Source organism: Elephas maximus, chromosome 9 (assembly GCF_024166365.1).
Source record: "Elephas maximus indicus isolate mEleMax1 chromosome 9, mEleMax1 primary haplotype, whole genome shotgun sequence".
NCBI classification, from domain to species: domain Eukaryota; kingdom Metazoa; phylum Chordata; class Mammalia; order Proboscidea; family Elephantidae; genus Elephas; species Elephas maximus.
The window spans coordinates 81,569,583-81,593,224 of NC_064827.1; the positions used below are offsets into that span (position 1 = coordinate 81,569,583).

At 46.1% G+C, this 23,642-nt stretch overlaps 1 protein-coding gene across 3 annotated transcripts in view; it reads left to right on the forward strand.

Moving 5' to 3' along the window:
• Positions 1-22,688, forward strand: part of FUBP3 (far upstream element binding protein 3) — a 59,105-nt gene extending 36,417 nt beyond the window's left edge. The window contains exons 7-19 of one of the 3 annotated variants that reach the window (XM_049896993.1): positions 635-797; positions 3,844-3,942; positions 5,450-5,554; positions 6,001-6,103; positions 7,109-7,209; positions 9,564-9,705; positions 13,673-13,833; positions 14,583-14,656; positions 14,981-15,061; positions 15,302-15,378; positions 18,685-18,756; positions 20,106-20,233; positions 21,383-22,688. In XM_049896993.1, the coding sequence (XP_049752950.1) occupies positions 635-797; positions 3,844-3,942; positions 5,450-5,554; positions 6,001-6,103; positions 7,109-7,209; positions 9,564-9,705; positions 13,673-13,833; positions 14,583-14,656; positions 14,981-15,061; positions 15,302-15,378; positions 18,685-18,756; positions 20,106-20,233; positions 21,383-21,391 (1,315 nt within the window). In that variant the 3' untranslated portion in view covers positions 21,392-22,688. The remainder of the gene's footprint in view (positions 1-634; positions 798-3,843; positions 3,943-5,449; positions 5,555-6,000; positions 6,104-7,108; positions 7,210-9,563; positions 9,706-13,672; positions 13,834-14,582; positions 14,657-14,980; positions 15,062-15,301; positions 15,379-18,684; positions 18,757-20,105; positions 20,234-21,382) is intronic. The other 2 variants (XM_049896992.1, XM_049896994.1) reach the window with 2 other exon arrangements.
• Positions 22,689-23,642: the final 954 nt, after the last annotated feature.

Here is a 23,642-nt window from a genome sequence, read left to right on the forward strand (position 1 = left end):
CTGCCTCAGAAGCACTGCCTCCTCCTTTTCCCACCCCTTTAAACCAAACTGGTGATTCGTAGCCGTAGCTTAAAAGTCATAGAGCAGTTTGGTTGGTTTTGGACAAGAAATTTAGTGTTTAAGAGTTCAGATGATGGCTACTACTAACCCTTGCTTTCTTCCCATCTCTCTCATTGTTCTCTCTCCTGCCCTTACCTAACCAATGTGTTTTGAGTATATACTCTGTGAGAAGAGTTGTGCTGGATTGGGGGAACAGAGGGATACACAAAGGTATAAAAGGTGGGCTCCACCCCAGAGAAGCTAACATTCTAATAGAAGATGACACATGTTTGTGGAATGAATACAAGACTTACGCGTGGGTGAGGGCAAGCTGTTGAGAGTGGGCTGTGTCTGGCAACAGCCTGCTTCTCAGGCCCATGTTGGAATGTTGGTATTGTGGTGTGCTTTGCTTTTAAATTCCAGCCTAGTAGTGTGGCGGATGGCAAAGAGACCTCCCAGGTTGTGGTGGCAGGAGCTGGAGCCGGATGGAGGGCTGCCTTGACTCCGTGTTTATCCCTGGTACAGTTTCCCTTTCTTGAGTTCCTAGAGGATGCCTTTAATGTTGGTTTTCTTGTGGTTCTTTTCCCTCCCAAAGACAAGCCAAGCGGCTCCTGGGGCAGATTGTGGACCGCTGTCGGAATGGACCTGGCTTTCATAATGACATAGACGGAAACAGCACAATCCAGGAGATTCTCATCCCAGCATCTAAAGTGGGTCTGGTCATCGGCAAAGGAGGGGAAACAATAAAGCAGCTGCAGGTATGTGAGCCCTTAACAAAGCACAGCAGCTGCCTATAAAAAGGTCTTCCCCTTCTTGATTTGGGAGGTTTTGCCCAAGCACTGACCTTCCCTAGCTGGGCTGGCAGAGCACACCATGGTGCAGAGATGTCCCTCAAAGACTCTGCCAAAGGGGTCCCACATCAGCTGTGAGAGTCAGCACTCAACAGATATTTTCTGAACATTTCCTGTAATTGGGCATGATGCCAAGTATGAAGTCAAGTACTGGGGCAAGTTTGCCCTGGGGGGCACACCTGTGAACCCTCAGCAACCATAATAGCGGTGAAGCCCTGTTAAGATTGCTTTGATTGTAATGTGAGTTGTTGTTAGGTGCTGTCGAGTCAGTTCCAACCCACAGCAACTGTATGTACAACAGAATGAAACACTGCCTGGTCTTGCACCATCTTCACAATCGTTTTTATACTTGAGCCCATTGTTGCAGCCACCATATCAATCCATCTCTTTGAGGGTCTTCCTCTTTTTCACTGACCTTCTACTTTACCAAGCTTGATGCCCTTCACTACCAACTGATGCCTCCTGTTAATATGTCCAAAGTATGTGAGACGTAGTCTCGCCATCCTCACTTGTAAGGAGCATTCCGGCTGTACTTCTTCCAAGAAAGATATGTTCGTTCTTCTGGCAGTCCATGTCCATGGTATACTCAATATTCTTCACCAACAGCGTAATTCAAAGGCATCAGTTCTTTGGTCTTCCTTATTCATAGTTCAGTTTTCATATGCTTGTGAGGCAATTGAAGATACCATGGCTTGGGTCAGGCTCACCTTAGTCCTGAAAGTGACATCTTTGAAAAGGTGTCTTTTTTTTTTTTTTTTTTTTTTAACACTTTAAAAAGGTCTTTTGTAGCAGATTGGCCTAGTGTAATATGTTATTTGATTTCTTAACTGCTGCTTCTGTGGACGTTAATTGTGGATCCAAGTAAAATGAAATCCTTAAAAACTTCAATTTTTTCTCTGTTTACCATGATGTTGCATCTTGGTCTAGTTGTAAGAGTTTTTGTTTTCTTTATGTTGAGATGTAATCCATACTGAAGGCTGCGGTCTTTGATCTTCATCAGTAAGTGGTTCAAGTCCTCTTCATTTTCACCAAGCAAGGCTGTGTCATCTGCGTATTGCAGGTTGTTAATGAGCCTTCCTCCAGTCCTCATGCTCTGTTCTTCATATAGTCCAGCTTCTCAAATATTATTTGCTCAGCATACAGATCGAATAAGTATGGTCAAAGAATACAATCCTGACATACACCTTTCCTGATTTTGAACCATGTGCTACGCCTTGTTTGAACGACTGCCTTTGGTCTATGTACACGTTCCTCATGAGCAAAATCAAGTGTTCTGGAATTCCCATTCCTCGAAATGTTATCCGTAATTTGTTATGATCCACAGAGTTAAATGCCTTGCATAGTCAATAAAACACAGGTCAGCATCTTTCTGCTTACAGCCAGGATCCATCTGACATCAGCTGTGATACCCCTCGTTACGTATCCTCTTCTGAACGCAGCCTGAATTCCTGGCAGTTCCCTGTCAGTGTAGTGCTGCAGCTGCTTTTGAATGATCTTCAGCAAAATTTTACTTGTGTTTGATATAAATGATACTGTTCAATAATTTCGGCATTCTGTTGATCACTTTTTTTTGGATTGGGCACAAATATGAATCTCTTCCAGCCAGTCAGCCAGGTAGCTGTGTTCTAAATTTCTTGGCATAGATGAGTGAGCACCTCTAGCACTGCACCTGTTTGTTGAAACATCTTAACTGGTATTCTGTCAATTCCTGGAGCCTTGTTTTTTGACAGTGTCTTCCATGCAGCTTGGACTTCTTCAGCACCATAAGTGCTTGATCATATGCTACCTCCTGAAATGGTTGAACATCAACCAGTTTTTTTTGGTACAGTGGCTCTGTTATTCCCTCCAGTTTTTGATGCTTCCTACGTAGTTCAATATTTTCTCCATAGGATCCTTCAGTATTGCAACTTGAGGCTTGAATTTTTTCCACATTTCTTTCAGCTTGAGAAATGCCGAGCATGTTTTTGCCTTTTGGTTTTCTAACTCCAGGTCTTTGCACATTTCATTATAATACTTTGTGTTCTCGAGCCGCCCTTTGAAATCATCTGTTCAGGTCTTTTACGTGATCATTTCTTCCATTCGTTTTAGCTACTCTAAGTTCAACAGCAAGTTTCTGAGTCTCTCCTGACACTCAATTGTGTCTTTTCTTTCTTTCCCATCCTTTTAATGACCTTTAGCTTTTCTTCATAGATGATGTCCTTGATGTTATCCCACAACTCATCTGGTCTTTGGTCATTAGTGTTCAATGCATCAAATCTATTCTTGAGATGGCCTCTAAATTCAGGTGGGATGTACTCAGTAATAGTCACACTCAGTGAGAGAAACTAAAAATATGCTTAATGTGCATTCAGTTTAGTTTTGCTGCCAAATTAGTTGTGAACGAACTTGGTCTCAGAGCATTTGGGATTTTGAAGCTGCAGGTAAGGGGTTGTGGCTTGCCTTGCATGCTTTCTCATAACCTCGTCCTTGGATTATGAAAGGCACTATAGTGTCATATCTAAGCACTTAGGATTTGGTATTCCAGAATCCAAATTTTGGTTCACCATTCATTAGCTCTGTAACCTTGGGAGCTTTCTGTCAGAGCCCTCCCTATTCATCTGTGAAAAAGCAAGATGACAGCCCCTCCCTCTTGTAATTGTGTGTGCATTCTAATCAGATAATTTAAGTAGAGCTCTGAGCTCAGTGCCTAACATTTAATAAAAATATTTAGATGTTTTGGGCACCAAAAAAAGAGGAGAAAGAATAGTTTTGGAAAGGAAGTTCTCTAGCATGACCCATATGTCCACATTCAAGAATTCAGGCTCCGTTGTCCAGGTCAGAGTGGCAGTGTTTTGTGGTAGATGGGACCTGGAATTTATTGTGGACATTACCTGACCCAGTCCAGCTTCTCATGCCTTCCTGCCTTCTCTTATTCGTGACAGTAAGGACTGTGCTGGTGTGTATTCCCCCACAGGAGCGGACAGGTGTGAAAATGGTCATGATCCAGGATGGTCCGTTGCCAACGGGAGCAGACAAGCCTCTTCGAATCACTGGAGACCCGTTTAAAGTACAGGTAGGAAAGAAAATTTGGATTCATGCTGATCCTGGATGTGGGGGTATAACTTGATGGTAACCTCTAGAGTTTTTATCTCCCTCAAGTGATTATAAAAGTAGATGTTCTTTTATTTAAGATAAGTTGTTTCCCAAACCAGGTTTGGTGATGAGAACAATCTAGAGCTGTGCTGCCCAGTACTGGAGCCAGTAGCCACATGGGGGTATTTAAGTTAATTAAAATTAAATTAAAGTGCAGTTCCTTGTTTACACTGGCCATATTTCAAGTGCTCGGTAGCCACATGAGGATAGTGACTGCTGTACCGGACGGCGCACGTACAGAACGTTTCTGACATCACAACAGGTTTTGTTGGCTAGCGCTGATCATGTGTACTTTTACGTTTGTTGACCTGTGGTCAGCTCAGAGGGCAGCTCTTTTTAGCTTCTGTGTGCTTGTTCTCTTTCTAGCCCAGTGGTCCGTTTTTGTAGGATTTTCACCTGGGGATAGAGGGGAGCAAAAGTGCCAGAGCCGTACAAGGCGTGTGTGTGCGCTTGTAGCATGTGTCTTATGTCCTGAATTCCCTGCCAGAGAAGACAGCCCCAGTTGCTGAAATCAGTAAGGGGCTTAGTTTTAAATCACTTGGAGTAGTTCCACAACTCTGGTTCTTGTTGTTAGCAGGAATGTGAATAGGCTCTGGACGTAGGATTGTACCTGTTCCCAAGAAGGTACGAATGCACTTTGTTTCCCGCTGGCTATGCCTGCCTTTCCATCACTGCATTTACAGCAGCTCCCAGTAGTGCACCTTGATGAGCCAGATAGCTGTTCCTCTTTAGGAACGTTGGGTTTTGATCCAGTGAAGATTACTAGTCACTGGCAAAATATTTCCCAATTCTTAACTGTCATTAGCTAAACTCAAATTGAGAGGATTGGTAGTTTCTTTTTTATCAAGGTACATATATAAAGTAACGGTTTAAAATAGGATTGACATCTTTCCTTGTACTCCAGTCAGTGAGGTAACCCTTCATTTCCTTCCTGCAAACCAGGCTCATACCCAAGGGTCTTCCCCTGGCAAAGAATCCAACCTCTTTTGATATAAGCAGGTAGCCTTAGAATCAGATTGCATGTAGTCGTTCCTCACATTGCTCATACACCCTGGCTTGTGGACTCTAGTGCTGCTGTCCCCTAGCATTCTCAGTCAGGAATTGTAGATGACACCCGCCAGAGTGCTGTGCTAATAATAATCATGCTCTGTCAAGCACGGATGTGTTGGCCCAACTATGGCCTAAAAGAGGATGGACCCTGATCTGTGTGAACAATTGGGCAATAAGAACATTTCATTTGAGGTTTGGTATATGCATCCCTCGCCACAAGCCTATCCCTGTCTCATAAGTTACAGCATATGAGCTCTCCAACAGCTGAATTTTTAAGCCCAAGTTGGGAAGTTCTTGAAATGTTACCTGGTATCATGTCTTTTTTCAGGGTTTCTGTTCGTTTCTTTTCATACTGCCTTTTGTTTGTGTTTATGCAGCAAGCAAGAGAAATGGTACTAGAGATCATCCGAGAAAAAGACCAAGCTGACTTTCGGGGTGTTCGCAGCGATTTCAGCTCTCGAATGGGAGGAGGCAGTATAGAGGTATGATGTAATGACAAGGTTATAGGGAAACAAGATTAGATTTAAAGATGTAGGTCTCACTTCTATGAACTGTTTAACCCTGAGCAAGCTATTTAACTTTTGTCTATCTTCAAAATCGTAAGACTACACCCATTTCCCAAGGTGACTGAGGATGGATTGGGACAGTGTCTGCCCTTGCTCTCTGCAGTGCCCAGGACAGAGCTGACCCATAGCAAGGGGAGCCAGGGCATGGGGGCCATTCTTGCTGGTCTTAAGGTTTTGCTTCAAAGTTTATCCTGCTGCCCAGTTAACAGATCAAAGTCCAGGTTTTCCTGGTGACCTGTATTGCGACTGGATCAAATTTGGAAGTCTGTTTAATTGATGAGGTGAAATGGAATAAAAATCTACCCTATAAAAAAAAACAGATTGGTAAAAGCTCTATTGAGGTTTTGTTTCTCTGTGTCTAGGTGTCTGTGCCTAGGTTTGCTGTTGGAATTGTAATAGGAAGAAATGGAGAAATGATCAAAAAAATCCAGAATGACGCTGGCGTGAGGATTCAGTTTAAACCAGGTTGGTTTTAATGATTTTAAGTAATCCTTAGTTTTATGGAGGATTATAAAAATCTGACCAAGGGGTGGGAAAACCAGATGAAAGGAAATGGGGAACCCAGGATGGAAGCAGGGTGAGTGCTGACACAGTGTGGGGATTGCAACCAATGGCATGGAACACTTGGTGTACAATTTGTTGAATGAGAAACTAATTTGCTCTGTAAAATTTCACCTAAAACACAATAAAAAAGAAATACCTGACCAAATATGGGTTTTGGTATTAGCCCATTTATGTGCTCCTCTCTCTCAACATTCTTTTACCAAATTACTGATCTAAATTTCTTCATTTCTTTCTTTGTATATGCTTGGTTACCTTTCCCATGCCAGATGTTCTAGCCCAAGGGTTTCCAAGCTTTTTTCCTCCACTTGGACTAGTAAAATTGAAGGGAGAGAAGGGGTAACATAGCATTTCCAGCTTTTATTTTTGCCAAGAAGAACTTTTTAAAAAAACACCATCTATTATTGTTTCATAATTAATAATATTTATAAATTTTATGAAATTAAAGATATTTTAAAACCAGGAAAAAGACAAAATCTTAGAATAAATGACAGTTCTTTAAATTGTGTAAATTTATCTTTATAAGCAAAATTTTCTACATGGTCCTTATTTTCCTAATTTCTGGGAACACAAGAAAGCATGATAGAGTGATTCTGGGGAACCATTGCCATAGCTCAACTCTATTTTACTTTGCCCTCTTTTTTTTTTTTTTTAAGTTTTTATTTTGTTTCTTTAATGATTTCTTTTTTTAAGTAGCTGTAATTGCATAAGAAATGATTATTGACATGGAACATGGGAAAAGATATAGTCACACATTTCCCTGTCAACAAAACCACTCCAGTATATTCCCCGAACTGGTGTTATTACCCCTTTTGATACTAATAAGAGTATTGATTGCAAGTCACATTGACCTTTGTTCGCGTTTGAAGTTGGCCTTTCCTAAATCCCGACTCTCACCTCGTTCCACAGATGATGGGATTAGTCCAGAAAGAGCCGCACAGGTCATGGGGCCTCCAGATCGATGTCAGCATGCGGCACACTTCATCAACGAGCTCATTCTGACGGCCCAGGTGGGTCCAGCTCTCTGGAGTCTAAATGTCTCACCTGTATGTAGACAGGGAAGGTGACACTCAGGACCCCGGAGAGCGAGGGGGCTGCACCACAGAGCAGCTACTGCCTCTAAAGTCATGTTACTAGAAGCCAGCACTCTTGTCAGTTGTCTCCCTCCAGGTTTATAACCAACATCTTCTCCACATCTGCCTCTTTCCTACTTTCATCTTTTTTGCTACTTTATTGCCGTTGTGTCTTTATTACTCCCGGAATCTAAATTCTTTATACAGTAAATTTCGGACTATCTAAACTATTTGGGAAAATACCATGCAGATTGCCAAGTTTCAAACAATCAAGTATGCTTAATATAAAATTATGCTAAATAAAATCTAATCTTTGCTTTGAAGAGCACTTCAGGAGCCTCCAAAGCCGTAAACCTGTCTGCAAGCATTTGATTCATCTTTGGCACATGAGTGAACTTGTGTGAACTTTGTGATAGTGTTAGCATCTCCTGTTTTGAACACGAGAAATTCTACCTGCCTCCATTAAAAATTGCTCTGGTGAACCGCTATAGCTGATGGTCCCTTGGGTATATAGAACTGAAGAAAGGTCAAGAATGCCTGGAGTTGAAGGAAGAAGCAATAGATTGGAAATTGGGAGTCTCGGATTATAGTCACAGCTTTGCCATTAGGCATGTGACCTTGGGCAGGCCTTTGAACCTCTCTGAGCCTAGTTTTCTGATTTGCAAACTGAGGGTTTTCACCAGGGCAGTGCTCCCCACATGATCCCCTAAGAAATCATTTGGCAGTACTTGCTAAAATTAAAGGTTTTTAGGCCACCACCCTAGAACTACTGGATCAGGATATCCAGGGGTTAAGTTTTAACTAGAGTCCCAGCAAAGTTTTATGACTAGACAAGCTTAGGAAACAGTCAGTAAATGATCTGTAACATATTTTTAGCAAGATTTTAAGAACCTAGAACTACAGAGAATATGACATGTGTGGGAGAGAGTTTTTGTCCTGGAGAATCTGAGACATACCCAGAAGGTTCGCTGTGTGTCTGTCTCTGCATGTGTATTTTAGCATAAATCTCTAAACCTTGTTTACTTGTCAGTTGTCTGTCATAAAAGCAGAGTGCAGGGAAAAAGTTCTCCAATTCTCTCAGCTCTCTGCTGGTTTAGATTCTGGGTAAATGTTCAGTTTATTTTTAATCAGCATTAGCAGATTTTGTCAAAGACTCTTTCACTGTATTGAACTTGCATTCAACTCCTCTCTTCCCTGAAGGAGCTCTCAGCTCGACTAGATTTATCCTCAACATTTAAAAAATTTTTAACTATTACAGCACCAATGGAAACCCTGGTGGCATAGTGGTTAAGAGCTACAGCTGCTAACCAAAAGGTCAACAGTTCGAATCCAACAGGCGCTCCTTAGAAACCGTGTGGGGCAGTTCTACTCTGTCCTGTAGGGTTGCTATGAGCCAGAATCGACTCGACAGCAATGGGTTTTTCTTGGGTTACGGCACCAAAGTGGACAAAAAGGACAAAGGCTAGGCTGAGATTTGTACCCTCTGAGTGAAAGGAATCTTCCTCCATTGGGTGTTAGATTCAGGCTCACTCTCTGTTGCTTGAACAGTGTGAGGATGGTTCATAGAAGCCTTCCGTAGCCCAGACTGTGGGCAAAAGGGCCTGGCTTGTTCTCTCGCTCCTTCCCGTCTGAAGTAGCTTTGAATGGTCACTCTTGAACATATTTCTGCTTTTTCTTAGAAGTGGGACAGCCAGTTTTTCTTTAAAATCCTTTCATCCTTTTTGCTGGTTGGATTGCAAGGTATCCTGACCCATACAGCAGTGTCTGAATTGTTTGTTCTAGCAGCCTGGTCAGGGGAGGGCCAGAAGTCACACATGCCACTCATGAGTCACATTCAAATGCCTATGGCTCCTTAGCATCTAGTATCTGGCTTCTCATAGTCCCAGCATGTGAGAGTCACAGGAAAGAGCAGCCTCAGTCTTGAGGGAAAAACCGACACTTCGTGCCTGTAGATTAGGGCCCGGTAATTAAAACTCAAGGGAAAAGGTAGTTGGGCTTCAGACTTTCAAATTTATATCTGACTGCCTAGTTTAGTTGGATGTATTTGTGCTGTTTATGTAACCATGCGTGTGTCTCTGCACATGTTCTCCTCCAGTGCACCTGTGATTTGTGTTAATTCTAGTTTTAAAGAACACTTCAGAATTTGAAATGTGGAAAGGTGCTCTGGTTCCCTGTATTCTAATATGTGGCATTGATTACATCCTGTCATTTAACCTCCTCCCTGAAGACGGTGAAAAGTGGTGGTGGTGGTCATGGCAGAAAGTGTCACAAGAGTCTTGCTTCCTTCCCAGGAAAGAGATGGCTTCGGTGGCCTTTCGGTAGCCAGAGGAAGAGGCCGAGGCCGAGGTGACTGGAGTGTGGGAACCCCTGGTGGCGTGCAGGAGATAACATACACGGTGCCTGCAGATAAGTGTGGCCTCGTCATAGGTAAAGGTAAGAGGCAGATGGTGGAATTTTGCATTCCCTTTCCAGCTGTTTCACCTGAGGGAAATAGGTGACGGAAACCTCCAGCGGATGAATTTAAGTCTGTGTTGCAGTTGACTGAGCTTGCCATATCTATGGTACGGCTGCCTTCTGCATGGGTCTTCTCTGAGGTCCAGATCCAGCCTGTCGTGAATGGGGACAAAAGGAGTGTTTCATTTTTTAGTATAAACAAACTCTAAGTGAAACCCCACTTAAGTTGTTGAAAAGTTGCCCTGCACGTGGTAGAGAGCCTTTGAGTACTTGCTGATTGACTGATTAGTAGTTAATTCACCTCCGGGTAACTAGGAGAAATACTTCAGATAGTTTTCTCAAGTGAAGATTGCTTTCTGATGAGCAATTTGCTTCTTCCCCTTACTGGGTTTGAGTATTTGGTCTTTATTGACACAACTTGTGAAAAGGGCTTTTAATCCTTTCAACACGTTTACCATGAGTAGCAGACTCTGGAAAGGGAAATAAAAATGGATTTGTTAGTTTTTTCTAAGCATTTTAGAGAACATTAGGTAAAAGCCCTCATTAATGACTAGTGTAACGCCTTCCAGTCCGTCAATGAGAAACAAGAGAGAGAAGCAGGCGACTTTCTAGACTGTCCTTACTGGTTCATCTAGGCTGGCCTTGGGACCAAGAAAAGCAGCTGAAAGCAGAGTGGTGGCCCATGGGGGCCCTTCCCAAGGCAGTGGGGCTCGGCTTTTCTGTGAGGTATGAATAGGCCTCCCTGTGAAGGCTTGCTGCTGGCAGGGAGCTGCCGTTAGCTTTGGGTTTTGTTCTGTATGTGCCTTCATTATGTATTTAACAACATATGGAGGACATAAATACAGTCTTCTCCCCAGAGTGCCTCACATTTCTTTGATTACCAAACATCGCTTAGCTGTTTGAGGTATACTTAGTATTCCACAGAACATGATTCGGGAACATCTTGACTAACAGAAAGAAGCCTGATGCTGCCGAGCCTGTCCTAGAGAGCTGGGCAGGGTGGGCCTTCTTCCTGACCTTCCATTCACCACCCAGAATCTGCCCTTGTCTCGGCTTGTGTACAGTGTGTGTTTTAAGCTGTTTCAGAACTTTTATCTCCTATCTCTGTGTAGTCTTTTAGACTATTAACCTCTCAGGGGTGGCAGAAGCAATTTTTCTTTTCTGGCAGGGTATTCATGTTGTTAAGTGTTGAATGGATATAGTGAGCTGCTCAGAATGCCATAAGTCAGACCATCAGCCTGACTGCCAGGAGTTTAAATCCAGTTGCTGCTCATTGGTTGAGAATCAGATCTAGGTTTCCTTGCCTTTTGAAAACCTTTTTGTCAATGAGGTTTTTTATTTGAGTGTGTATCTCCTTTAGACACTGGCAAAGCCTTGCTTTCTTCGCTGTGACAGTTTCTTATAGTCAGTGAAATCTTCATGCTGACAAAATAGCCCCTCCGTTTGCCCTCTGCAGAATCATCCTGAGTGGTTGCTTAGAGGAAAGCGACAGCAGAGTGAGGCGGGAAGTCATCGCCGTGGTGGCACGCTGATAGCAGGCTCCAGAAGCCCAGGAGAAGCTTCTTTGGGTATCTTTCTATGCCCTCCCCATGTGTGAGGTAGTTCTTCCTCTTGGGAAAGGAGCCTGGTGAGCTGGAGAGGAGCCTGTGCAGAATCAGGCCCTGCTCCCCCCAGGCTCCAGGCTCTTGCTCTGGGCCTTGGACAGACACTGCAGCCTCGCAGGCCCCTGCTGGATTTCCATGATAAACACAGCAATCCTGACAGATAGTGTGGCCAGCCCTGCACTTGTCAGCCAGGCCTTTTAGTAGGTTTGATTAATTGCTTTACAATTTCACGTCCAGCCACGGGGCCACTGGTGGGTCGCTTCTGCCCCCCATCAGGTGGAAGAATGGAGCAGGCTACTGAATAAGTCTATAGACAGCCACCATGTGCCAAGCTGGTGACCTCATTTTGAAGGAAGATGAACTTAAATTAACTCCTTCCGGCCCCATGCAGTTTTGTGGTGCCTGCCTCCCCTCATTAGCATGCTCCCAAGGCCTGGGGAAAAAGGGGCTCTGGGGCTGCTGGTGCAAGTGCCTAATGGGGAGGGCCTGGGGGGCTTGACTGTCTGGGTCTGCGGTTCTCAGGCGCACACACCGCCCTTTTGTGCTTTGGCCTCCAGATCTGTGCCTTGGAACCAAGTGGCCTCTGGGCAGATTTGTTAGTTGTTTGGTTGGGTGTGGGTAGAAACAGTCTGTGTTTATTCTTTGCTAGCCACTGCTCCCTAAAAAGCCTCCTGCACAGGAGCAAAGCTGCACATTTTTTACAGTACAAAGAGGAAAATCCTACAACCTCTGAGTGAGGTCCGCATTTACATTGCCAAAATGGGGCTTGTGCCTTATCTGGAGGCAAAATGACGTTGCAGGAGACTTCACGTTGGTAGGTTCAAGGGGTAGGGGTGCTTTTCTTGAACTCTGGAAATAGTTTTAAAAAAAAGCTGAGCACACGTTTTGTTTTGGGTGTTTTGGTTGTTGTTTGTATTGTTTTTACTTTTAAAACCCTCCTAAGCTATGCCAACCCACTACTACCCAAGCCAATGTTAAATAAAGCTTTGTCTGAACACTCTCAACCAGTCTTCTGGTTTCCATCCTAAAATGTAATGGCTGCTCAAACTGCCTTCAGAAAGGGTCTCTGAACTGGGCATCCTTTTTTCTTGTTCAGGCCTGTAGAATCCTGTTGTCCTTGCAGGTTGAAGGACTAGGATAAGAATGTGCATGGTGTGTGCACCCTGGATGTCGCCTCTTTACCTACTCACCTGACAGGTTGTTCATACTCAAGACGTTGTTCTCCTGCCCCTCCAGTGTGGGGTGGGGTGGGAGGGGGAAGTGGACTGTTTGAAGGATTGTGGATGAACAATGAAAAGGCGAATGTCATTTTAAGTTTGTGTTGACTTTGGGTGGACGGGGTGGCATGGCGAGCCATTGGTGTTTGACTTTGATCCTTCGGGGCTTCCTGCTACTCTATATCAGATTTTCCACAGATTGTCTTCTTCCGGTTTTGCAAAATTCTGTGCTGTAAGTTTTCCTTGTATTCCGCCTTCTTCCCCCTTCCCCTGCCCAGTTGAGTGGAGCTGGTCTGTAAGTTCTAAAGAAGAATCAAACCATTGTTACTTTGGTGGCGCTTTTGTTAGGCAGATTTCATTAAGAGACTGGGACTCTCACAGGTTTTTCAAAGAGCCCAACTAAATTTTCATTAGCCTTGCTCCACCCAGGCCTCTGTGGCCCCCCACCCCCCAACCCTGGCTGCCTCTAGTTGCCTCTGTCTAGAACCGTCCCCCACAGAGGAGGCAGGGACTTGAGAAGTGGCAGGATGGGCTATTAAAGGCATTGTTAAGGCCTGTGGCTGTCTGTTTGACCTGTGGAGGGAGGGAGGGAGAGAAAGCAGAGGTGCGGTGGCCCACACCGTGGCTGAAGGCCTCCATTGTGTCCTGCAGAGGCCACCAGAATGCCATTCTTGTGTTGACAGGATGGAGGGCTTTGCCTGGGCCGAGGCCCGTGGCGGGGTGGGAGCAACTGCAAGCTGACCTCCATGGAGTGAACACCACTGTGTGCAAATCCATGTGCCATGTGCTGGAGGTGGCCTCCTTTCTGAAGGGGCTTGGGCCTCAAACCAACTCGGTGCTTCTGGAAAGGAAGTTGGAATGGAACTATGCAGGTGCCTCATGGTATTCGTGGCCCCGTGGGCTTTGTTCTCACAGCTTAGCTTGTTTTACAAGGTGCCATGGTTTGTGTTAGAATCATTTTAAGGTAAATAGAAAGTACTTCTCTGCTCTCAAGGTTAGTGCTGGTGTGCAGAAAATACCATTTAATCTTCTGAAGCAAAATACTGCCAAAGGAGGAGAGTTTCGCACGTTTAAGTTTGCCACAATTGTCACTTATTCTTTTGTCATGTGTTTTCCTGCCTACAGGGGGTGAGAATATCAAAAGTATAAATCAACAGTCAGGAGCACACGTGGAGCTTCAGCGGAACCCCCCTCCAAATACCGACCCCAACCTGCGAATATTCACCATCAGGGGAGTTCCTCAACAGATCGAGGTGGCCAGACATCTCATAGATGAGAAAGTTGGTGTACGTACAAGGTCCTTTCCCCACCTCTGGCTTAACAATAGCTGGATTTTCTTTTGGATGCCCAAGGTACCTGTTTTTCCCAAGAACTTTGTTCTTCCTGTGCGTTTCAGTCTTCACATCACAACTTTGCAGAGGGGAAAGGTCGGAGGCCCAGGGAATACCTGGGCCAGGCCCAGAAGCAATGAAGGAAGCTTCCTGGCAGAAGGAGGCCACAGAGCTCAGTCCCCAGAGCCGGGTCCCATCAAGGCTTAGATGAGCAGCTGGGGCAGCAGCCTCACCCCAGCACTGCCCTGGACTTCCTGCTGGCATTGCCTGGCAGCCAGGCCTGCAGGCGGCTTTCATTGACTCTGGCTTTAGTTTCAGGCACCTCAAAGCAGATAAAGAAAGGGAGTGTTGATGGAGGACAGATTGGCCACTGCTCACCTCAAAGGGGACGTAGAATGACAGAAAGCCTTGGGCCAGCCTAAATTGACGGGAGAGTCAAGCAGGTTGGTCCCTACCCCCAGGTTGACACGCCAGGGCAACTGTGGTGGTGCCAGTATTGGCCGTGTTTTGTTATTGGTCACTCAAGGGGCAGATAAAATCCCCTGTGGGGAAGCAAGGCTAGTGTGAGTGCCATAGGCCATCTTGATTTCACTGGGCTCTATCTCCCCAAAAGCTGTGGTTTGCCTTGGGGTGGGCCTGATCAGAGGGCAGAGGGCACAGGTGCAGCCAGCAGGAAGTGAGAATTCCCTCTGTGTTCATGACAGGGTGCCAGCCTTGGAGCACCTGGAGCCTTTGGACAGAGCCCCTTCAGCCAGCCACCTGCTGCACCTCATCAAAAGTAAGTCTTTTGCATCGGTCTTGACTGGAAGAATTCATCACTTCTCCAGTAGGTTCTACTTTCCCCCTTTCCGGCTACTTCTAGGGAATGCCAACCAGAAGCCTGAAACTCTCGTTGTGGGGGGGACTCAGTTATAATGGTCCCTCAGCCCTGTCCTTGGCCCAGTCTGGCCAATGATGGTGAGAGCCTTTCCAGAGAGCAGAGGTTTTCTAGTCACCACCAGCATCCCCGAGGGGAGCTCGCCACTTGCAAGCTAGGGGTGGATTTTTTCAAAAGTCTTACTTATGTTTGGGATTTCAGCCTGTTGTTTTTAACTTCTTACAGCACCTTTCCTCCAAGGAGTTCAGGGTGCTTCCCAAACATTGCTGCTAAAGTGAACGGAAACCCCCATAGCACCCCTCTGAGGTAAGTCACCTGCTGTTATTGCAGCCATGCTGTTCTCATTTGGTAGACAGACAAGATTAGGGTCATCACCTGGCCACTGCTGTTGCCAGCAGACAAGGAGATCATCATGGTTGGCTGGGGGATGGGGAGAGAGTAAGCAGTAAGGAGAGCTATGGCAGGGCTGGCGAGAGGTGGATCCACGTGAGAAAGAGGAGGGGTTGTGACCTAGACTGGAATGACTGACTCTTGTGTCATCCACAGTGGTCCACCGGCCTTCCTGACCCAGGGGTGGGGCAGCACCTACCAGGCATGGCAGCAGCCCACACAGCAGGTCCCAAGTAAGTGACTTAGGTGGAGGTGGCAACTTGCACACCCCTACAGAAAAGCTGAGGCTTGCGGAAGTCTTGAGTGATGGACCTGAAATGCCCTTGTTCGGACTATGGTCTGATAGGTCCAGGATGCCCCTCCCCAGAACTGTAGAGAAGCACCTACATTGTGTCACTGAGAGCCACGAGGAGGCCCTGCACTGGGGGAGTTTGTGGTCAGGCGTCGAGGAAGGCTAGAAAGATTATGGCTTTTTCCAGGCCACCTTCTCAGAGCTTTCTTTCCCTTCTACGACTCTTTTCTTCTCCAAGCAGTGGGCGTCTGCCATTTTTGTTCCTCACAAATGGGTTCATAAGACCCGTGGGCCAGCCTGAGCTTCCTTGTGATCCGAGCTAGGCCTGTCTCACAGCCCAGAGCTCTATCCTTCACATTCTCCTCTCCCCAGCACCCTCCTGCTTGTCAGGCACCCTTACTCTTCCCCTCTTCTTATCTCCAGTGACCATCTCCCTCTCTTCTCTTTAACACCTTCTCAGAAGGGGTCTCATTCTGTCTCCTGGACTGTTCAAAAAGCCAACAATTAGAGAATTAGCTCGGCTGAGCGATGCCTTGTCAGAAATACTGAGTATAAAAGAGGAAGTCCTTGTGTGAGTGCAAACCCACCCCCACATTGGCTTCAGGAGTCATTCCAAGCCTTCAAAAAAAATCAGAACAAACACTAATCTCAGTAAAACTCAGGTTGTTTTGACCCATCTGAAGTTCCCAAGCTGTTCGTGTCTGGAAAGCATTCTTGAACGCGTATGCAAGTTACTGTGTTTACAGCATGCAGAAACCCTGGTGGCATAGTGTGTAGGTGCTACGGCTGCCAACCAAAATGTCGGCAGTTCAGATCCACCAGGTGCTCCTTGGAAACTCTGTGAGGCAGTTTTACTGTGCCCAGTAGGGTCGCTATGAGTTGGAATCACCTCAGTGGCAACGGGAGAGGCTATAGGACTAAGCATTTTGATTTCAGTAGCCAGGGTCTGAGCCCAGTTTCTAGGGTTTTACCACTTTATCCTTGAGTGGAGTGCTGCCTATGCACGGAACCCTGGGCCTCCCCAGTAAACTCCACAGCAGGACAGACGTGCCACAGGCAGTCTGCAGGCGATGCTTACAGCCTTAGGCACGCCTCTTTCCTTCTCTGGGGATCTAGATTTCTCATCTGTGGAATGAAGGGTTTGGGTTTGATTCCTAAAGTATCTTTAAGTTCTGAAATCATATAGTCGTAGTTTTCTCTTTTTTCCTGAACACGTTATTGTGAAACTTCCAAACATCCAGAATATTTGAGAGAATTTTACCCCGAACACCTACATACCACTTAGATTCGACCATTAACATTTTACTGTACTTGCTTTATCCCATAGCCCAGATGTGTTCTGTTTCCTCCATTGTTTTCTTCACTTTGCTCCCATGTCTCCTTAGCTCACACGGGATGCCCTCTCACAGCGCTGTTCTCGTATGAGGGAGCATCCCGAGAAGCAAGGTGACCAGGGTCGAGGTCACATTTGCCCCAGTTGTGCCAGGGCAAAGGAAGACACATGAGAAGCCCTAGGCTATCAGGGGTCTGTGCCTTTGTGTTGAGGCCTGAGAGAGAGGACGTGCCCTTCTCATTAAGGGGGAGCTGACCTCTGGGAGCCTGGTTTTGTAGGGGCCCCTGGGTGAAAAAGGGCATAAGGCAGAAGCTGTTGCCTAGCTCCAGTCCCAGGCAGGCCAGGAGTTGGCAAAGGTGTGCAAGGATGAGTGAAAAAAAGCTCAGTCAAGTTCAGCTGCCACTGTTTTCCAGCCTTCGTTTTGTGTTATTGGGCTTTGTTTGCTTGCTTGCTTGCTTATTTGTGTGATTTGGGAATTGCGAATTGATTTTAGTCAGTAAAATCTTGTTTGGAAGAAAAATCCTGCTTGCCCACACCCTCCATGTCTGATGGAAATGTTTTTGCTGCCCAGATTCCTCACTCCTAGCCTTCCCCGGAAACCAGGTCATTCTGTTTTTAGCATCCTATTCCTTCCCTGCCGCAGTGGGAGGAGGAGGGTGTGTTCTCCCCTTTTTTATGTGCCCCCCCCCTTGCTCCTTTCCCCAGCCCCACATGCATTTAAATGTAATGATTGGCCTCTTGTCCGTGTTCGCCTTGATCTTCAGTAAATTAACTAGTGGGAAAAACACTTGGCTGGGAGATGTTTCCGTCCGCCTGCTGCCGACTGTCATTCGGATAGAAGACAAGACGCTGAAAGGGGCCTTTTGTGAGCCTTAGCAGGTGGATACTCAAACCAGCCCTGCCCTCTGCTGAAAGAAAGGTCCTGACTTGTACCTCTGGTCAAATCTTTTCACCCTCTTTTATGCCTCTGGGCAGGCTGCTGCTCCTCGGTGCCCCCACACCGAGTGCACCCCCACCTTTACTGCTCCAAGCCCGCACAGTGTAGAGGATGCTCTAAATTATGCATGGAGAAAAGGGCTAGAAGGACCCCCACACGTCCCCTTTCCCCCTCCTTCCACCCCAGAAGGGCTTGGAGCCGGGTCACAGGTGCTGGCCATGACTTTTCATCCCCTCTGCTGTGCATACGGAAACCCTGGTGGTGTAGTGGTTAAGTGCTATGGCTGCTAACCAAAGGGTCGGCGGTTCAAGTCCGCCAGGCGCTCCTTGGAATCTCTATGGGGCAGTTCTACTCTGTCTCATAGGGTCACTCGGAATCGACTCAACGGCACTGGGTTTGGTTTTTGGTTTACTGTGTGTGCGTTGTCTTCCTATCATATTCATTACAGTCTCCAGACAGTTTCCTTACCTGTGTCCTACAATTCAGCTTGTCCAGAGGTAAAGCCCTCAGTCTTTGAACAGAAAGGCCAGGGTGAGAGTGTGCTCAGAGCACTTTGAGTTCTTTGTTCCATCTGAAGGCCACATCCAGGGAGCCTCAGAACAACAGCCACTCTGGCCTCAGGGTTCTCCCAGATGAGGCTCCCTCTGAAGGAGGCCAGGCTATTCCACTGATGGCCCTGGGAGGGGCAGCCAGTCTGCCCAGCCCCAGCCTTATGGGGAACTTCTGTTTCCCATCAGCCAAGCCAGCATTTTAGTTGCACCCTTCCCCCTATAGTCCTTGGCCTGGGCGGAGACCCTCTTGCATGTTAAGATGTTGCCTTCTCCCGAGGCCAGCCTGCTGCCGCCTTCTTCCCAGGTCACAGGGCCCCCGGGCAAGTTGGAGTGAGTGCAGAGAGTAGGGGCTGGAGTCAGCCGGACTGGGGGCTGAGGCTGTGAGAAAGCCAGGAAGGCCTGACTGCTTTTGTGTTCTTCGCACAGGCCAGCAGAGCCAGCCGCAGAGCAGCCAGCCTGACTACAGCAAGGCCTGGGAAGACTATTACAAAAAACAGAGTGAGTGGATGGGCCTCCTTAACAAGCAGGTTTCCAGTAACAGAGTCCCCTCTTTCCTGTAGACTTTACGTGTCGATGCTTAGATGTCATTTTTTTTTCCCCCCAGCATTTTCCCCATGTGACTTGATCTCAGTACCTAACTTTGTCTCCCTCTCCTCCCTGTCTGTCTGTCTGTCTGTCAGGGGAGACGTAGTGTAGTTGCTGACCACAGGGCTGTGTCTCTGCCCTGGCAAAGCTTGCCATCCTCTCGTTCTCCTCTCTGCTGTCCCCAAGGCTGGATTCTAAAGGGCCTAAAGGGACATGGCACCCAGACGCACGAATCAGATCTCTATCCGGGCTGTTCCTCTTTTCAGAACCACACGATTCCTGTGTGGCCCGTAGACCTGGTTCCAAGCCCACTGGGCACTGCTGCAGCAGGATTCAGGTCACCTGGGGGTCTTGTTCTCTGACTTTGTCTTGCTGCTGCCTGTCTCTTGGTGGCCATTTCAGAGCAGGTGAAGAGAAAAGAGATGATGAAGGGAGCCTACAATTGGAATAGGTACTGGGCTGTGGTTTTTTTTTTTTTCTTCTTCTTAAGTAAGCCCCCTTTTTCTTTTTTTTCACCGTACCAGAAACTAACAAATTTTGAAAAAAGAGAGGCAGGGAAACTACAAAAAAAAAAACCCTGATGAATCATTTGAAATTAGTACTAAACCCCCCCCAGAACCAGAGTATTTGGTATTCTTCGAAGAGATGTTCATATGTTTTGATTCTGAAGGATGTTACTTGCTGGTTGGAAGCACTCAGGTCAAAAGGTTGTCAAAGAAACACTCACCCTGGCAGGTGGTATGCTGCAAGATGTCATCATGATGGGGGGTGGGGGCGTTACAGGGCAGATTCCAGTCTTCCCCAGGCCTCCCAACCCCAGATTCCCAGACCCACATAGGCCTCTGTTTATTTCAAGCTCTCCCAGGGCAGAATTGCACATGTGCACGCACACACACAAACAAGCCACGAACTCCCCTTTCTCTGTCGTCCAGCTCTGGGAGCTGAGGAGGGCAGGTAGGCAGGTGCAGAAAATGTGATTCTACAGAGAGATGACTAATGCGCAGGTTTCCTAAGGACGTAGCAGGGATCCGGTGACAGATGCGTTACAGCACTTTTGCTGTGCCAGGTAGCCCAGCGTTACACCAGCACTCCTCAGCATCAGCCTCCCCACCACCTTCTAGCTGTGCAGAGGGAGCAGCGGGCATTGTTCCAGGGGTCCAAAACCCTTTGGGAAGGGACCCACCAAACTCATAGTGTCCTTCTCCTCCCCTACAATTGCATCCCTGCTTCTGCTAACCCGTGTTTTTTCCTTTGTCAATCAGGTCACGCTGCCAGCGCTGCTCCTCAGGCCAGCTCCCCACCGGACTACACAATGGCTTGGGCGGAATATTACAGACAGCAAGTTGCTTTCTACGGGCAGACACTAGGGCAAGCTCAGGCCCACAGCCAGGTCTGTAGCCAATCACCAGCGCTACTGGTACTTCCCAGACCAGCCCCTAGCCTCCTTCCCTCAAACCTTCACTGTTTTCTGACCCCGGGGAAGAGCACTGGGCTGCAGAGGGAAAGCCTGGGCCCCAGGGCTGCTTAACATGGCCACTGTCTGCTCAGAGCTGCTATAGCCTCTCTTCCCCCTCGTAGCTCCAGAGAGGAACAGTTTGGCCACGTAGGGTGGGGAATTGGTTTGGCAGCCTCTTCAAGGAAGTGCCTGATCTTCCCTCAAATCAAGGACCCAAACCTTAGTGCTAGATGGTACTCTTTCTCTCTCTGGGCCTCAGTTTTTCCAGCTGTGAAGTGAGAGCACCAGGCATAATTGACTCTGGGTAAGTCTGGCATTGTGTGGTATTTGTAGGGACTGTGGAGGGTGTCCCCCAGCCATCCATTCTCGAGATGCTGGTGTGGCCAGCTGTGCCCTTGCCCTGGGTCAGCAGTGAGAGGCATGGGGAGGGTGAGCTCACGCGTTCTGAGGATTGGGCAGGGGACAGGGCACCACGTCTTCACTGTCCCACGCCTTCTGAGGATTGGGCAGGGGACAGGGCACCACGTCTTCACTGTCCCACGCCCAAACCCAGAGGACTTCCACCACCACCACTGTCCACACAGAGGCCAGGACGGAGTTCATAGTAAATTAGGGAAGCAGAAGGCCCCTGAAGGGCATGTTTCAGGTACATTCTTCAGGGTGACCTGATGCTGGTCAGGTTCCCATGCCAGTCCCCTCAGGCCCTGGACCAAAAGCTGGTTGGGCATCTCACCGCCAAATTGACTGTCTGTGCTTGAGACCCATGGGAACAGGTGTCAGGGCTAGTGAGTGACCGAGGAGAGGTATCACTCACTCGTACCCCTCTTCTTGTCCAGTATCCCCAGGGAAAGAGAAGCCCTAGGACCTCATGCTCAAGAGAGGTTTTGTCTGGTCCAGATCCCGTGACATGAGCCCCCGGGGAAAGTGCTTAGACATTGGCTCGTCTGTGTGTGTTGGCGTCTGTTGTGGAGCCAGAGGGGAGAGAGGGTGACCTGTCACCTCCCACCGACGGAAGCCGCAGACACAAGGACTTGAGAATTTGCCATCACAGACTAACTTTCTTCTTTCCTCTTCTTTCCACAGGAGCAGTAGAACAATGTCCTTGCGGCTGTTTTTTCCCCTTGAAATCATTGTGAAAGAAAACCTATTTGTAACAGAGGTTTTTAGATTTGCAAACCTTTTGATGAAGAACCTTTGTTTTGTTCTGTGAAACACTATATTTAGATTAACAGAATTTTTCTAAAAATCGGGAAAAATTAGTTACTAAAAATCGCTGGTAATTTTTGTTTCATTATTTTGTTGTTATTTCAAATGTGTGAGCTCTGGGATTCTTTTTGGAGCAATACCTGCACAAAGTCGGGCACCAGAGTGTACCTCAGAGCAGTGACATTTCAACATGGTGTTTTTTTGTTTTGTTTTGTTTTATTTTTTTGCGTGTCTTTTTATTTACAGTTTTTTTCTGTTGCAACAGAAAGTGGCTTGGAAGTCTTAGGTGGTATGTAACAAATCCTTTTTAAAAAATTTTAAACAGTATTTAATTAAATGTGTAAATTCGTTTAATGTTTTACTTCTAATTTCTTGTATCTTGGCTGTCTGGTTTTATTGCATTTTTTAAAAAACTGAACTATTACGTATTGTAATTAATTATGTGAATTCTGAATTGAGACAGATAATTGTATTGCTGTCCAACAGGAACTGGGAGGGGCATTTTATAGGGTTTGTATAATTTCTAGAGTTCTAAAGGGGTAATATAAAAATGTGTTCATGTTTTTAGCATACATTTTTCTCATGTCTCCATCACCCGTTGCAATTGTGTATCTAAGACCTCCAAGCTTGTTTTAAAAACAAAACAAAAAACCTTTCTCTATTCTCTCAGAAATATAAATACTGTTATTTTTAATATTAAAAAGAAATTCGATATAACTTTTAACAAACACTGTGGAACATTAAACCGTATAAAAATGTAGTAACTATTTTTTAATTCCAAGGTGTTTTTTGCTTTTTTCTTTTAAATATTTTCTTAATATTTGTCAGATTAACTAGATGAATAAATAAATCTAGTATTAACCACAGTATGAATTAAATAATTTTGATTTAATAAAAGGGATAATATGATTTTCAATGTTTACTGTAGTGTATCTTGTACAGATAACATGTATTTTTAAAGGAAAAAAAACGGAATTGAAGCTATTTTTTCTTGCGTTTTTAATTGACCTGAGGGACATTCCGTTTGAAATGTACTGAAGTTACAGTTGCTGGTTTTTTCTCCTTATCTTCCTTATAATGCTTGAAATGTCTAACTATTAAAAAAGACAATTTGAAAATGTTATGCATGATGTTTAAAAAAAAAGTGTTCTTTTTATTTGACTGACAATTCATTTTACACTCTATATAATAAAATGTCCACAAGACATCTTGTGGGTGAAGTATTTTTAGTCTGTTTGCTTTCCCTTTGCTTGTTCCTTCCTCTGCCCCTACCCGTTGCCACCTGAAATGGAAAGAGAGAGAGGATTCTTGCAGCTCTTAGCCGATCGTCTTGCCCTGCATTAGCCCGACTTAGATGGTACACAGCCTAGACTTTTAGCTACTTCGTTAAGCTAAGTTTATGTAATGGCTTTGTATAATAACGATAGTCAGACTTGAGAACCTTGGTTACGGTCAGACCTTTACCTGACACATCTAAGCATCTCTCGAAGTGGCGTGACACCGAGAAGTCAGTAATGAGTTTCCTCGCACGGAGGCGCTGTCATCCCAAGTGGAGCTGGAAGATTCACTTAAGGGGGTCATATCAATAGATGGTACTCAGCTCTGCAGCTGCGTGAGCACACATGCCTGTAACTGAGTCAGCACAGCGCCCCTCTTCCCACCACGGTCCCTACCGCCCCCTTTCCGGCACACATACTTGCTCTGGAAATTATGACCTAAACGTGGTCATCTTCTGGTCTAGGTCTTGTGCATTTGGCTGCTGCTTCCTTCCAAAGTTGCCTGGTTCATGTTTCTCTGGCTGCAGCTGCCTGTGACCCTGCTCCCTCCCAGCCCCCAGTGTTCAGGCAATGGCTGGATGGTGGTGGTGGTGACATTTCTTCTCTCACCACCAGATTGCCGGAAGAGTTAGAGAGTAGCAGCCAGTGTGACAGTTTGGTTTTGTTCTCATTAAGGGAAAAAAAAAAGAGGCGTCCTTACCTATAGGTTTAAGTCATGGAGGATCCTGTATTTTCAGGTCACATTATCTCCGTATGGACCCTAGACCCGAGAGATAGTTGAGAAGGATCAGCCTATAAGTTTTTTTCCCCCATTTTGCCATCGGTTGAAGCAACTGGCTTGAGCACAGTCTCCACTTTAA